The sequence below is a fragment of the Furipterus horrens genome, unplaced genomic scaffold, assembly GCF_987537825.1.
Source record: "Furipterus horrens unplaced genomic scaffold, mFurHor1.1.pri manual_scaffold_1, whole genome shotgun sequence".
Taxonomy (NCBI): Eukaryota; Metazoa; Chordata; class Mammalia; order Chiroptera; family Furipteridae; genus Furipterus; species Furipterus horrens.
In genome coordinates this window covers 181900344-181917984 of record NW_028327171.1, presented here as the reverse complement: position 1 = coordinate 181917984, position 17641 = coordinate 181900344, and the positions used below count along the sequence as shown (strand labels likewise).

Below are 17641 nucleotides of genomic sequence, written 5' to 3'. Positions count from 1 at the left end.
TTTCGATCTCACACAAACACTACAGAATGACAATAAAATGTAATGTTTATGTGAAGTACTAATATTAGGGGATACATGATACACATACACATGCACACATGTGTGCACATACACCATACTGAAAAGGACTCTAGAAAGGTAACCAATACTAACAGCTTATCTGATAGGCAGTTCAATTTATGAATTTACTCTCCCTAAACAGAAGTAGATTTTGAATTCAGCAAAGAAGAGTAGTAAAAATAGTAGCCACCATTTATTAAATTCCTAACATTCCGGCAATTCATATACACTATCTTGTCTAATCCTCATAAATACTTATGAGGATGAAATTACTTCTATTTTACAGATGAAGCAACTAACTTTAAGTGACTGCTAATGTTACTTTAACTTAAAGAATGAATGACACCAGATTCTTTCAAATGGTGTTGGTCTCTAACAATTTAACTTTGTCTAACCTAACTCACTTTACTTGGGTAAAAATATGTAAACATCTAACTATAGTAAGGAACAGCTTATCCTTTTATGGAGTTCAGTTCACTTCTGAACTATGAATATCATCTCCAAATGTATCTGCATGGAATATTTAAATTTTGAAACACAAGGTTTTATTAGCATGAGAGCAAACATATAATCCATCAGTTTTGTATTAAGAAAGGGCAGGAAAAAAGACAGTTACGTAACTCACACCAGCCATTTATTATTTGGTTTAAATTTTTATATTAAGTCACCATTCATGTAATAGCTAATCAAAATAATCTCAACCTTCCTGAGATTTTTTTCCCTGCCAACTTTTTGGAATACCATGTTCTCAAAAAGACCGGCTATTATTATGCCAATTGATTATTTCTTCCAAGGGGAGAAAAACTTGACTAGTAACATTGTTAGTAATGAGCTTTTTAGGGGGGTGGAGGGGGAACAGTGGGAGGCAGAAGAATAGAATTTAAAGATGCTTTATTCAAGTTTTTCTCTCTCTAATCATATCCCACAGTCTCACCTGATGAGTGGGACTTGGACTCACTGGAATAAAGTCTATTCAGCTCCCCATCCACCACAAAATGATGTGGTTGTCTGTTCTGTAAATTAGGCATTCGGAGATTCAGAGGTCTTTCTCCTAATGAAAAGGAGAGAAAAAGCAGTATGAATAATATTAAAATTACACCATGGTTTTTAAAAAAAATAACTTTCACAAATTGCCTCAACACTCCTTAAGAAAGGAATAAGGAAAGTCAACAGGCACTGCAGAATTTAAGTAATAGTTGGAGAAATATTTTACAAAATAATATAGGAGGAAAATGGCAATTCATATTAGCCCCAAGATTTACAATTCTTACAGGACATTTCAAGTAAGCACTCCAACTTTGGCATATACTACATCTCTGTAAGGTAATTTTTTACTAGTGGACCATTTTGCCAAGGCATGTATGTCATTAACCACATAATAACAAATACTAGAGAAACAGAGATGGCTTCAAGCCAACTGGCCATTATTAAAAACAATAACAAAACCTATTAAAAATCCATGAAAAAATAGAATTATCACTGATTTGGTAAAAATGATGTGAACACCAAAGCATATTCTGTCATAAACTTAAATCCATCACACTTAGCAAATTGCCACCCCACACTGAATTATCCTGGTGTCACAAAGCAGTCATCAAAATCTTTCATTACTGCTTTTGCTTCTTAACTCTAAAGTCTTAACTGTCAAGGATAACTGAAGAAGTTAAACAAGACCTCAACTAAAGTTTCTGTAACGTTTAAAAAAAGGAAGAATATTCTCTGCCACTACTCTGATCTGCTGACATAATATTTTACTCTACAGCTGGAGAATGCTTAATATGATATTCTTACTTAAAAAATCTTTTTTTTTTTGACAATAGTAACCACTCTCTACAAAAGTATAACAATAATACATTTGAAAAGTCCTACAAAATTAGTTTTTCTTCATTTATTGTTATTTGAAACTAGAGGACACATTTCTATAGTTATATACTGCACATCTCCTTGCACTAGAGTGTAAGCTCCAAGTGAGCAGCGATTTTATCTTGTTCACTGCTATATCCACAGTGCCTAGAAGCGTGCCTAGCACATAGGAGATATGAACAAAATCTGTTGAGTGAGTGAATGACAATGACTTGAGATTTTCTTCACGTGTGAAAAAGAAAAAAAAAGGAAATAATTTTTTAAATGGTAAAAATACTCATAAATCATAGTTTCCTAACCTAAGAGTTTAAGAGAACAATTTCCAAAGGGCACACCACATAAAATATTTTTATAGGGACTGTAGGACAATATGAAGCTTGAGAGTAGACAAAATTGCTTCAAGTCTCTCCATTCCTTCTTTTAAAAATTTTTTTAAAATTTATTTTTAGAGAGGGGGGAAGGGAAGGAGAAAGAGAGGGAGAGAAACATCAGTGTGTGGTTGCCTCTTGCACACCCTCACCAAGTCTCTCCCTTCTTATACTGTCTCTTCAAACCTCTGGGCTCTGTCATAACACTTTAGGAAAGTGTCACCATATTCTCTTAGGAACCAAATGTTATAAATTTCACAGACAAATCTGTTTTTGAAGTAAAAAGAATAGGAAGTTTTGATCTTTTAAAAAACCTTTTTACAATATTTCTCATGGACTTCATTTCTTTGAGAAAAATGATCTGTACAATCAGCGCTCTTTATCCACGAGTTCCACATCTGCAGACCACTGCAGATCAAAAATATTTAGAAAAAAAATGGGTTTTTTTGCTGACATGTAGTATGGAGTTAGGTCTACGATGACTGCATCTGTACTAAACATGTATGAAGCTTTTTATTTTGTCATTATTCCCTAAACAATAGAGTATAACAACTATTTGTATAGCATTTACATTATATTAGGTATTATAAGTAATCTTGAGATTATTTAAAGTACACTGGAGGATGTGTACAGGTTATATGCAAATACTCGTCGTCGGCAGCCGTCCGTCTCGAGAGACGATGGTGTAGCTTCTTAAGAGTCTATCTGCACCACCGAGAATGGCTGTGCAGTCCGACTCGGGAGTGACACGGTATCTGTCTCCTCCCGTGTTGAATCGACATCTTGCGATGACGCTGGAGTGTCCTCTCCAGTGAAGCTGAAGCTACAGAGCCTGGGCAGGGTGATATGGAGGGTCTGCTGTTGCCCATGCAGCAGACCCCCCCTCTCTTCGCAGCTGAAGGGTCCAAGGGAAAGACGGAGTCAATACAGCTTGGCTTCAGGTGCGCCGCAGGAGTTGCCGGTGTTGACTACAACGTCAAACCGCCTTAGGGACTCCGGCTCCGGATTTTCTGTCGGGGTTTACTCCCTTAGCCTTTCCCCTGAAGAGGTATGCCGCAAGGCAGCGGAGGTTTTTTGGAGTCAGAGTTTTCCTTCTCTGATGTGCCCTGACTGGAAGATCGAACCAGCGACACTTAGCTTGCAGGCCGACGCTCAATCCACTGAGCCAAACCAGCCAGATGCAAATACTACACTGTTTTATATAAAGGTTCTTGAGCATTCAGATTCTGGTATCCACAGGGGGTCCTGAAACCAATCCTCCAGATACCCAGGAACAACTGCACCATTTACATCTCCCGTTCCCACCCAACCTTTACGAAATACCTATCAGCTGTATGTGCCAGCTATTATTTAAGAATGATAATGTTAAAAAAAACTTCAAAAATTAAATTTGCAGAGTGAATTTCTTCCTTTTTTGAAAAAGGGACAATTTGAAAACTAATTTTGATAGAGAACCTTTAAGATAATCTCCTAAAAATATCAATTTTAAAATCAGCAATTTTTGTTTCTCTTTGAAGTGCACATAATAGCTGGCTCTAAAGGTGTAGGTCTTTCTAAGAGATGTACCTTGTCCATCAGAGTTATCAGAAGTCAAGCCATTAGGGCTATGTTCTTCTGAGTTTTGCCTGTAAAGTCCTGTAGACAGTCTCCTTTCAGCATGCTGCAGTCTCTCATAGCCAGCTTGGGTGCAAAGGAACTCCATCTGCTTTGCCATCACCTTTTCAGGCTGCTAGTAAGTAAAGCAAAAATAAAATCAGTGACTAAAACATTCTAGATTTTTTAATGGTTTAAAGATGCCAATTTCAGAATCCAGCAAATATATTTAGGATTCATTAAAATTAGTTCACACTTTGTGTGGTATACACATTTCATAAATATGCATAATGTCTACATCATCATGTTAAAACATAAAATGTTAAGATTTTGTGCAAAAGAAAAAAATCTTTTTGCTCAATCCCATAGAGAATTCCATTTCAGCTCAAAAGCAAAACAACCTTAGCTCTGTTTTCCAAAGTACTGAGTCCTTTGAAAGTTTTTTTTTTTTTTAAAGATTTTATTTATTTATTTTTAGAGAGAGGGGACGGGAAGGAGAAAGAAAGGGAAAGAAACATTGATGTGGGAGAGAAACACTGATGTGTGAGAGAAACATGGATCATTTGCCACTCACATGCCCCCAAGTGGGGACCTGGCCCGCAACCCAGGCATGTGCCCTGACCAGGAATTGGAACTGGCAACATTTTGGTTTGCAGGATGAAGCCCGACCCACTGAGCCACACCAGTCAGGGGTTAAAGATTTTTTCTGAAAACGGAAACTTAGTACAACAGCAACATCTGCTATAAACTGCTTCTAACACACAGGGTGAAAGCCTGGCATTTTTATTTTAGGATTTGACACCACACGGACTCTGATATGATGACAGTATGTTGGGGGCGGGGTGCAAAATGGATATCTAGAAGAAGACAAACACACCTCTCACTAATATTAAACAATGCAAATCATGCAGAAAAAATCAGGGCCAACTAGGATCTTCACTTTCATCATGGAATGAAATGGCAGTATTTTCAACCAATCATAAGAAGACATGTTTTAAAATACACTATTAATTGGCTAAAATATAAATTTATCTCTGCATGTGTTTTTAAAGTTCCTTCTCTATGTACTGTTCTAAATTACTTATATGTGATATTCAAAGCACTGTATTGGTGATATTTGCCAAAGAGTAATAGTCAAAATGTAGGTATGAATCATTACCATGCTATATAAGAGTAATACAAAAAAGATGCTATATAATATCATTTACAAACAATCCTGATTCACAAGAGTAAAAATCAATAAGTGAAATATATTAATTTATAGAATCAGCTAAAAGCTTATACTATTTTCCTGAATGCTCATAAACCAAATCTAAAGAAAAATAACTTCAATTCATTTGAACTTGTTACTAATTGATAAAATAAGACTTCTGAGTGGGAAATTTATTTTTCATTCTCTTAACATGAAAAAACAAAACTTGGAACTACTAGATTTGACCAAAAGCAGCCACTAGGGAGAAGATTAACAGGAATAAAACTTACAGTGCTTTCTAAAAGGTGATGTTTGCAGAAATGACTTTTTAAAATGTTGATTTCAGTGTATACAATTAAATAACTTAATAGCAAAAGTACCTAAAGCTACATATTAATTTAATAATTTTTATAATACATTAATTGAAATGATTTAACAAAAGCTACAAAGTTGACTATTAATATTTTATTGAAAACTAGTACTATTTTATCTCAGAGTTGAACATAGTCAAATGGCTATTTTCCTGGTATCAAATTACTTCTTTTGAGTTTTTTTAGGTAGAGAAGCTATCTTACTTCCTACAAAACTACAAAGAATAAATAAGTATCACTGTATCAGATTCTGCTCAAAAACCAAATCAAACTAAGTTGTTCTTGCTACCTTGTTGATAATAGCTGTGGATCAGATGACACTTTAAGAACCAGATATAAATTCATTCTTTGGATGCTTAAAACTGAAGCTAGTTTAAGCAGCCATTTATTTTTCAAACTATATATAGTATTATAAAATATTAACTGGTGGTTTACATTACCTGTGAACTAAGAGCAGCAAGGTCTTCACTCTTAGCTTTAGCTTGCTGGAAGAGGGTTTGCACGGAGTCCTGGAAATCTGGAAACCCATCCTGTCGATCAAAGAATAAGTCCTTTTTATTTAGAGTTTGTAAGTAAAATAAACATATAATTAAAAACTCAGAATATGAAGCAAAGAAAACCACCTAATCCTACTACCAGAGTAATCATGATTAAGATTTTAATGTACAATATTTATTTTCAGTCTTTTGTGGTAGAACTACCTTATTCTACAGTTGTAACCTCAGTAAAAACATAAATGAAAAAGATAAAAAGATTTATAGATCCACACTGTTTTACACTAAAAGGCAGAATTCATGGTCATTCATAGTAATGTTATATAGCATTTCATATAACATTTCACCTAGTGATTTGAATTTTTCATCACTACCCTCTTATTGGACATTTAGATTCTTTTCCTTATTTTTGGTTTGAAGAATACTGTGAAAATATTTTCATGGGAAGAGCATTTCACATAGTTTAGATTATCCAATACAAGCGACTCTCAGAAGCAGAATTACTGCACAGAGATGCACGTTTTTATGTCTTGCACCTATTTTCTACAAGGGCCTTTAACTGGTTTGTCATACCGTAAGCAACATATGACAGTTCTCCTGCCCAGCACTGGATGTTGCTGTTTTCTTAATTTTTGCCAATTATATATTTTTTGTTTTGATATTCAAAATCTTTTTTAAATTTTATTTTGTGATTTCTTCTATTGCTATAAAGTTTACGAAACCATTTTGCTTTAGAGATTTGATAAGTATTCAAATCTACCCTCTAGTTTTTCTAAGCCTTTATTTTGTTGTTTGTTTTGATTTTTAAATTCAACTCTAAGCCATCTGAAATTTATCTTGTTATACATAATGTGGTAAAGATCCAAAGTAAATTTTCTTCAAGGTGTTACCCAGTAATCTCAATCTGAATTTCTGAAGAATTCTTCCATGTTGACTTCTGACTTCTCCTTTACAATTGCATATGAAAGATAATAGAGCTTTGGAATTAGAAAGACCTGCATTCATGTTCCAATTCCAACACTTCAGTAGCTTTGTGAAACAGACTGGGTAACTTAACCTTTCTGAATTTTAGTTTCCTCATGAAAATAGGATAAGAGAACTTATCTATTAGGGTTGTTGTGCAGACCAAAAGAGAAAGTAAATGAAATATTGCCTTTAGCATGTAGTAACTTCCAAGTAAGTGTATCTATACATACTAAATTCTTATATTAAACAGAGCCTATTCGGGGAACTACTCCTGGGCATCACTTGAACTTAAATTATATCTGTTTTATACAATACTTTATATACATCAGTGCCAATCCATCTACTACTTTTTTTCAAGTTTTTCTATTTTTGATCGTTTGCTGCTTCACATGAAATTTATGACTACAAAAATCATGGTGGCATGGTTTTAATAACTTTACTGAAAACTACCAAAGGATTCCTCACAGAAATAGCCATTAACTTACAAAACATTTCTTCCTTTTCTGACAAGCTATATATTTATACCAAAGAGTAAAGAATTAAAATCCAAAGTTCTTACAATAACAACAGAAAAAGATGTAATAACAACAAAGTATTTTACCTTCTTTAAAATATGATACTGCTTCAAAAAATTTTCCTCATCAGGGTCTTTTCAAAAAATTATTTCCCCACTACAGACCTCATGTTTTCAAATATTTCATCTATCAAAACTTATTTCCTAAGTAATAATTTGCTGTTTTTAAATCCAAAGCCATGAAATCAAATAGAGGAAAGAGCAAATAAATTTGACATATTGACAGTCATATGTAGAATTATGGTGGGTTAATATACAATTAGCATTTTTATTTTTTAAAAAATGTTTATTTATTTTTAAAGAGAGGGAGAGGAAGGGAGAAAGAGGAGGAGAGAAACATCAGTGTGTGGTTGCCTCTAGTGTGTCCCCAACTAGGGACCTGGCCCACAATCCAGGCATGTGCCCTGACTGGGAATAGAACAGGCAACCCTTTGGTTGACAGGCCGGTACTCAATCCACTGAACCACCCAGCCAGGGCTCAATCAGCATTTTTAAAGTATTGAAAATAGTCACCTTTCTACGTCACTGCATGTATGTGATCAAGGACACTTGGCTTAGAGGAATGTATAGAAAATACTCATTAAATGAGCTAGAATGAACTTTATACAAGTGTATATAGTCTAAATCTAAGTCATTTAATTTTTCTTAGTCATTCCATTTTTCTTCTTAGAACTTGTTTAGACCTAAAAATCCAACTTTCTCTTTAGCAAACTCTTGTTTAAGTTCTAAAATTCAATGAGATAAGCTAGTAAAAGAGTTAGAAAGCAACAATAAAAGCAGCTATCATTTTTTAACACATTGCATACAGGTGGCGAGAATTCTCGTCATTTCTAAAAGGCATTTAAATACCCCGGTACGCAACGTGTTAAGGTGCCTAGAATACACCAGTTCCTGACTATGTTCTGTACGTTATATATATTATCTCATTTAATCTGCACAACAAACATCACCAGGCTTCCCTCATTTTACAGCTACAGACATGGGCTTCAAATCTTGTACTCAAACCATAAATTCCTAGAGTTACCATCCTTTATAAAACTCACAACAGTAAATAAGAGGCATTTCTCTTACAGCAATGATTTTCATAAGCTCAACTGGTTTAACTGTATGATTTGCACTGAGTTTAAAATCCAATTCTAATACTTACTTCCTGCGATACTGGACAGGTTATTTCCTCTTTCTGTGTCTATTTCCCCCATGTATAAAATGGGTATAACAACAGTACTCAGTTAACTTTAGAATCACTTTAAGAAAACAAAAAAATTCATGAAAAAACACCTTGCACAATACTTTGGCTCACAGAAATTATCCACTAAAGGTTTGCTACTGATATTTATTAAGTCCCCCCACCCCCAAAAACGACCAGATTTAAGCAGAGTAAAATAGATAGCATGCTATGTTACTTACTGTATCTCTGATACTGGGGAAATATGAATAGATAAATTTTAGGGATAATTACAACATACAGAAATCTTAGATGAAGTGTAGGAACTATGCATTTAACACTAAAACCAGCAAGAGAATATTGAGTATATTGGTTAGAAACTGTTTTAGTGTAAAGAACAATGGAAAACTGGAAACACCTGCTTATTAATTCAACAAAAGTATCTCATTTGCCTAACAGGCTCTATACTCGTCCTCAAGGCAGGGGATTCGATGATTCCTGCTCTGCTGACAAATAGTCTAGGAAGACGAAGAGATCAAGAGCAGAGCAGAGGGCCTGTTTCTGGAAGGCCAGAGGCTGTGACACCTAGGCTGAGACTTGAAAGAAGAGAGTCTCAGGCTAAGACATCAGTTTATAAAGAAGCCTGAAGGCAAAAGAACAGGATACACTAGAGAAGCTAAAAACATAATTAGTACAGGTAACACAGGGGGTACACTGAGAAAGAGGGAGTGGTGAGAGAAGAAGTTGGGCACCCAAGCCTGTGAGGCCTTGTAAGCCATGTTAAGAATTTTAGTTTTTATCTTCAATGCAAAGTGAAGACATGAAAAGCCTCAAGGAAGAGACTAATGAGATCTGCATTTTACAAAATCCAACCCAATCTGAATGTGATGGAGACAATGGATTTGGAGTGGTTCAAGGATGGTGGCAGGGAACTGGTCAGAGGGCTGCAGCTGGAGACAGAAAATAGTGGCCTAGCACCGGACAGTGCCAGAGCCAACAGAGAAACACATGAATTCCTGAGATAGGGCTTTGGCAACTAGGAGCTTGGTAGTCATATTCATTAGAATAAGAAACTAAGGACCAGGAAAGAGGCTTGAGGAGGGAGCATGAAGTGGATGAATTCAGCTGGGGACTTGTTGAGCCTGATAAGATTTGCTGTTGAGACCTCCCTGTAGATTGACTCAGTAGGTAGGTGCACTGAGTTGTGAGGTTGGGCCTGGAGAACCACAGGAGAGTTCCAGCTCATCAACAGACCCTGAGTGGAGGTAGCCAGGCAAGAACTTCAGATACCTCAGAATGAGAAAGAAGTGATCTAGTCTTCGGTTAGGAACTAGATGTGTGACCTCAGGCAAAAAAGTTAACCTCATTATTTCCAGTGTTCCCAATTTTTAAATGGAGATTAAATCATCTGCTTTATCTGCCCAATGGAGATTTGTGGGGATTAAAAAAAGAAATGCAAATGGTAAATATTAGAAAAGTATTCACTGCTATACAAAAATATATGGTGGCACCATTGTCAGGATCATTCAACCACGGAAATATGCAAAAACTGCAAGGGGGAATTTCAAACTCTACATGTGACAGTTTTTGGAAAATGGACACTACTCCCTCATTAATAAAGAGAAATAAAGGCACAAAATAAGCAAAAAGTAACAGTAGCTAAATAATCAGTGGTCCCTGTAACTGAGCACATTAGTCATTTTGATTTTCTCCCCCAGTCTCTTAATAGTTCGTTGTAGATGGGAAAACTACAGGATTGAGTAGCTATCACTTCGTGACACATAAAGTAGGTTTTAGGAACCCAAAATATATGAGAAAAGTGAGAATATTCTCAAAAAATGGTCTCTTCCACATTATGTTTGGTGCAGGACTTTGTTATATCTCTCAAGCTTTTTTCCCCAGGAACCAGCTGTATTATGCTACGAACAATTTATCTTCATGTCATATTCTTGGCTGCTGCCATTAATCACAGTGTTCCCTTACTGGCAAGACTCTGAGTCTGAGCACTGAGAAAATAAAAGATACAGGGTGGGATGCTATTTGTGACCTAGTTTCTCTCATCTCATTGGTCTCCACCCCTATTCCTCCTCAACCTTCCCACCAAGTACTAGCAAGCTGCTTTAAAGTTACTGCTTAGCTGTCTTTAAAATGACTTGTTCAAGCAGATGTTCTCAGCCTCATCTCAGCTTCACACACGCATTTTCCTTTTTTCTACTCACACTTTCTATATGAATAGCAGATTGTAATGCTTCTGTTTTTCTGATCCAAAGGGGAAGAATCTACCTCAAATTAGACCAGCTTTCTTTCCAACAAGCTTAGTAACAGTGTAGGTGGATATTCTGACCCTCCGCCCCCACCTTCCTCAGACTCCCCACCCCCACCCCACTGGAACTGCTAGCAGATGTTTCCTCTAAGTCTGTCTTCTTCAAGCCCCAATTCTCTGACCTTCTGGTCTCTATTAACAAACTTCATTTCTTTCATCCACTTATCTCTGATTGCTTTGCGCTTCCCAGCCCACACAGGATCAGGAATGCTGTCACCTCTCATCTTTGCCTGGTCTCCAGCAATTTCAGTGAAAGAAAACGTACAGATGAGATGTGAACAGTTAAAAGCCCATCTCGTCAGCTACCATCGCCAGTCCTGAGGCTGGTTGTTTTACATATTCTTCCTCTCCTTCTAAGATACTATTACTTATAACACTGAAGGTAATAACAGGGTTTGTTCATGGAACACAATTATGTTCATAATGAAAACAGTTATCAACTGAAGCTACTTTAAAGTAATGTTTCAAAAAAAAATGAGGGGAAGGGAAGAGTGCTAGGGCCTGTGGTTCTTTATTTTTCATCTCCTTTAACTAGTTGTCAAGTTGTCTTAAATACCTTCTGTCACAGGTACAATATAAATATATCAAGCTAATTTTTATTTATTGTCTATCTTCCCAAAAGTTTTCCCTCATTCAAAACAATTAGTACGTCAAATGGTAATGTCTTATATTTACAGTGATACCTTGGCTAATGAGTGACCCTGCTAATGAATTTTTCAGCTAACAAAGATTTTTTTTCCGCTGTTTTTCGGGCTCGGCTAACGAATGTTTTAGTGGATGCGCGTGCTAACATAAAGCAGCAAACATGGACAGTCGGGTCATTCCAGGAGCTTATCTTTTCCGTCTGTGTGTGTTGACAAAGAAATGAGCTCACCGCATCACATAGGGGAGACCCACCAACCTGACTGGGTTGTTTACGTTCCAGACAGTGAGAAGTGAGACACCTGATAACATAAGCTGCTTCGGATTTGATGACGATGTATATCAGAAGGTGAGAGAGGGCCATCGCTTTGACCTTCTGGAGAGGGGCTTCCAGAATGCCACAGAGACAAACTATTCTCATACCAGTGTTGGTATGGTGCACGCTGCGTGGGCAACATCCAGAATGAATTAAATGATTTTCTATAGAAATCTATGGGAAATCACATTCCAGCTAATGAAGATTTCGGCTAACAAATGTGATTCTGGAACGAATTATCTTAGCCCAAGTATCACTGTATATTGTTAAGTTTTTATAACGTATATTATTAAGTTTATATTGTTTACAGTGTTATTTACATTGTAAGTTTTCTATTCAAGCCTTATTGTTTATTGGATAAGCTTCCTTGGATAGTAAAATGGTAACCGCCACTCTTTCCCCCTTCTTCAAAGACTGTCAGTCCCCTGCACATTTTGCCCTTCACACCATACCAGTAGGAAGAAAAGTATAATCCCAATAGTGTTTTTCACACCGAAGGTGCTTTGTGATTGTCCATTAGCATCCAGGAAGGTGGTATTGCTTGATTTGAAGCTCCTAGCTCTGCTACTAGATAGCAATGTGACAACCTGACCAAGTTACTGAGCCTTTCTGGGTGTCTCCTTGGCTGTAAAATGGAAATCATAAAGCCTCCCCCTACATATAGGGTAGACAAGATGGTGTGTGATAATGAATTTCCCTCAGACAAAACAGACATATAACAGATTCAATAAAAAGCAGTTATTTTTACAATGGCCCAGAGCTAGATCTGGGGTCTCTGACAAAAAAGAATAAACATAATCCACATTCATTTTAGCTGAAAGTGTACTCAGAGAGTAGGCATCCCAGGTGGACAAGGCAAGCTCTTCATCTAGCCTGGGCAGCAGAAGTATTCCCAAATCTCCCTCACTAACACAGAAGCCTCATTCCAAGTGGTGGGTTACCCTAAGGCTCCCCCAAGCTAGTAGGCTTTTTCCTCTGTGTCTATCTCACACATTCTAGCAATTATAGAAATAAAATACAAAATCCTATTTTTTAAATGTCTAATATGCCCTGTAGGAAGCAGTATTTTAGGACGACAGATATTCTGAGTACTTTAACACACCATGTACAGGGATTACACAACAACAACAAAAACGACCAAATAAATAGCTAACTATCCTTAAGGAGAACAACCTACTACAAAAGAAGAAGAATCAGACAAGGATTTTAAAGCTTCATTCCATCCAACCCTTCAGAGAAAGAACAGGAAAATAAAGCATTTAGCAATAAGAAAACATCTTACTGAACTTGAAGAAAGCACTAGTTTTATTAGTGTATCGTAATGTAGTGATAATGGCGTGGAAGAAAATGTCTTTCTTTCCCTTACATGTCTATTATGATGTCATTTCTATTTTATCTACTGGGCATTACATTTCCGTTTGTTCACTGTAAAGTTTATCTTTTAAAAATGAAAACAGTCAGCAACTTGGCATGTATGATCATTCATCACTGTCAAGGATTTTGAAAAAATGAAGATGAAAAGGAAGAGAAAAAAATGGTCTCATTAATTTGGGTCTAGTAATTAGAACTCTGTTACACTTTTACAGTGAACTCATCTTTTTTTTTCCCTTTAATAGAGAATTAATTAGCTAAGAATCACAAGAGAAATATTCAAATGAAATAAGAGAAACAAGTAAGTTCAAAGAATTCTAAAATCTTTTTAGTTTTACTTATGAAGTCCTTTGTGTCACTCACATATTCTGGACAAACTGGTCTCAATGTTCTCTAAACACACACAGTATTTTCTTACCTCTGTCTTTGCCCATGCTAGTCTATGTTTGTAATGCCTCTCTACCCTCCAATCCACATTCTTAACCTCTGAAATCCTACCCTTCTTTTTCAACTCAGCTCAAATGGTATTAGCTCAATAGAACCTCCCCCAATCCCTTCTCATGCCAGAAATTCTCCCCATCCTCAGCACCCTCACAAAAGGTAGACATAAACAAAGCACTAATACTTGGTGAAAAGTCTTAAGGAAGTAGCAGTAACGCTATACTGCTAATACTAACTTATTCAGTTTCAGCTTTCAAAACCAAATGAATAGTGGTAGTACTGTCTCAAATTTGTCTCAGAGTACACAAAAGAATTTAGACAATGATTTATGCCATATTTTGTATATTTTGCAAAGAATTACACCATATAATGTATATATATATACACACATATGTAACACACACACACACACACACTATAAAGAGATATTGATGCCCTGAAATACAGAGTGCTTTTTAAAAACTAAGTAAAAATAAAATTAAAAACCAACCAAAAAAGTAAACTACTGTCCTAAACTCAAAGCTAAAGTCCCTGTTTAGTTCTGGGAAACAAAATTAAGAGTTTAGTGTCTGTAAGAGCACTTAAAGAAGCTTGGGATTAATTAGTCACTTATTTTATTTAGAAAGGGTCAGAATTGTTATTCACAGAAAGGAAGAACTAATTATCTTAATTCTAGATACAGAACTGTTCAAAGAGCTTTGAGAACTCCAGTAAAATAATAAACTAACCAGACAGATCTCCAATTCCATTATCTCTAGTGGAATATATTTAAAAGAATAGAAGGGCCTCATCTAATGCTATAGCCCAATACTCCAAACTACTAAAAAGAAACTCAAAACACTGTAACTGGATACAAAAAACATTTTGCTTAATTTCAGGTCAGGGCCATTCAGAGAGTCAGAAAGACTTAATAATGCAGCCTAACAAGAAAAACTTCAATGTTCAATAGTGACTTCTGAAGCCAGACAAAAAGGAATGTGGGGTTTCAATGTGAGAGCAGCCTGAACCATGATCACATTAAGAGCTAATGGGAGAAAGAGATGTGGATGTAATTTCTAGGGTAGCAGCTGACTACCTTTCCTGGCCACTGGGTAGGTTTTGTACCTTCTTTCCTCTAAATTCTCCAATGGCACATGCCTTCTTAGCAGTTTCTGTGTTTTACCTGCCTTTTCTTTCAGGGGCAGACGCACTAATATCAAAATCCACAGAGATCCTCTCTTACTTGTTATCTTGAGGTGCAATAGGACAAAACTATTTCACTAGTTAAGATCAACTTTCAATGGCCTTTTAGATAATTTCAACAAACTTTTTGAGTGGTATCTGAGGCAACTCATCTTATACATTACTCAGAGTTAACAGTAAGGTAGGTTACAAACATAATCACAATTTTTAAAAAAATGTGCCCCTTTTTGGATAGAATTCTTTCAGAAGAATTGTTTAAGGCTATAGAGTTTAGAAGTCAAATATGCTTATCCAAAGCCACTCTTTATTTCATGTAACAGATTTTATTAAGTGCCTATTAAGTGTAAGTCATTATTATAAATTCAGTATAATGTAGTGGATAAACAGATAAAAGCTCTATTCACATTTAATGAGGCAAACTGATAATAAATTAAAAACAAATATATAGTAGTTACAGATACTGATAGGTGTCAGGAAAACAAACTAAACCACAAGAATGAGCATAAATGTGATTTGGGGATATGGGTATTCCTTTTAGAAAGAGAGGCAGCAAAGTCAGAGAGAACTCTCAGCCATGATCTGAAGCCATGTGACGATCTCGAGATCTAGGTAGGGATAACAGTGAGTGCTGAGACACAAATGAGTCTGGCATGTTCCAGAAACAGAAAATAGGTCCATGTAGCTGGGACACAGTAACAATAGTGGAATATGTCCTGGCCAGGTGGCTCAGTGGTTAGAGCATTGTCCCCTTACAACAAAAGCTTGCAGGTTTGATTCACAGTCAGGGCACATACCTAGGTTGTGGGTTCAATCCCTGGTCAGGGTGCATACAGGAGGCCACCAATTGCTGTCTCTATCTCTCTCTGTCCCTTTCTCTCTCTCTAAAATCAATAAAAATATCCTCAGGTAAGAATTAAAAAAAAAAAAAAATGTGGCAATGTGGTAGCAGATGAGATTAGAGATGCAAGCCAGAGTTGGATCATATAGGGATTTAAATGCCTCAGGAAAAAGTGTAGATTTTATTCAAGGTATGGTTGGAGAGATTTATGCAAGGAAGGGATTTACATTTTTAAAGGTAACTGTGGCTTTGGTGTAAATGAAAGACTGTTCTGGACAAACAGATGCTTAGTAAGAATGATGGATATTTAGGGTAGACAAACATAGCTTATTTGCTTTAGCTTGAAATTAAATAATGGATTTCTAAGAGTACTGACCCCTATCTCCCACACAAGAAAAAAAGAAAGGTGCCACCTAACTTCAAAATATCTAATCTGCTGCAGAATGGCCTCTGAAAAAGTATAGCACTGCCCCTGTATTCACAGAGAATACATTCCAAGACCCCCAGTGGATGCCTGAAACCAAACCCTATTTTTTTTCCTATACATACATACCTATGATAAATTTTAATTTATAAATTAGGCATATAAGAAGTTAACAGTATCTAATAATTTTAAAAGGACAATTCTAACAATATACCATAATAAAAGTTATGTGAACTGGCCTCTCTCTCCAGTAATTTTTGTATTTTTCAGCCTAAACCTATTCCTGAATCTGTATAACCATCCCTTACCTGCAGTAAATGGCCTGGTGTCACTCACTTCAGGGGACCCCTTACTGAAGTCTTCGTATAGCCTCAAAGCTTTCTGGCACAACACACTGCCGTCAACTGAAACACATTTTCTGTTCACGTCTTCCACCCATAAATTTAATGCCTTTTCCATCTTATCTAAGCACTTATCATGCACTGTAGCCATAACTTTTGCACCTTAAGGTACAACAGCAAAATTAACACAAATTTCTTTGTCCTAACCTACAATTTCACAGATTAAAAAAAAAAATCTGTTTTTACTATAGATCTTAGCAACATCAGCCTATTTTTTTTTTCTTTCCTTAAGTCAAGAACTTTTACCTTTTCACGTAAAGGAAGCACTTTATGGCTTCTCTTTGGCATATCGGAATTGCCAGCATCACTATCTTGCACCTAGGGGCCATTATTAAGTAAAATAAGGGTCACTTGCTGTCATATAGCAACAGTCAATCTGATAACCTAGACAGTTACTAAGTGACCATTGGGCAGATAGTATACACAGCATGGATACACTGGATAAAGGGATGTTTCACGTCTTAGGTGAGACAGAGCAAGATTTCATCACCCTACTCAGAATGGTACAGAATTTAAATCTTATGAGTTGTTTATTTCTGGAATTTTCCATTTATTCTTTCGGACTGCAGTTGACTGTGGGTAACTGAGACCACAGGTAACAAACCGTGGCAAGTGAAACCATAGCTGGGGTGGGGGGACTACTGTATTCAATCCAAATTAAGGAACAGTAGTTCTGAAATTATCCTATAGTTCTGAGATCCTTAAGAAAAGCACATTTTTCTTGCTCAACTCCCATCTTACCACTGGCAGGTCTAAAATCAGGAGGACAGCCTCAACCATGATCCTCGAAAAGAGACTTTAATTACAAGAAAGTCTCCATAATTTGCACCTACTAAATTGTAATTTCCCTCAAATAGTTAATGTAAATAAATTAAATCTTAGCTCCTTTAAAAATATTTGATAAGATGATTAATGATGTAAATAATATTATAAAAGGAATCATTTAACTAGTAGAGTTTTAAATCTGTAAAGAACGCCAATTTACAAATCAACTTTTGGTAAACTGACTAGACAGTTGTTTTCTTCTATGAAATTCCTTAGTATCCTACTTCAAATT

General features: G+C 36.1%; 1 protein-coding gene across 2 annotated transcripts in view; it reads right to left on the bottom strand.

The window, feature by feature from the left end:
• NAB1 (NGFI-A binding protein 1) overlaps positions 1–17641 on the bottom strand; it is a 52589-nt gene that overhangs the window by 1216 nt on the left and 33732 nt on the right. The window contains exons 5-7 of one of the 2 annotated variants that reach the window (XM_090281930.1): positions 5888–5977; positions 3858–4020; positions 995–1111 (exon numbers count right to left, since the gene is read on the bottom strand). In XM_090281930.1, the coding sequence (XP_090138056.1) occupies positions 995–1111; positions 3858–4020; positions 5888–5977 (370 nt within the window). The remainder of the gene's footprint in view (positions 1–994; positions 1112–3857; positions 4021–5887; positions 5978–17641) is intronic. The other variant, XM_090281920.1, reaches the window with a different exon arrangement.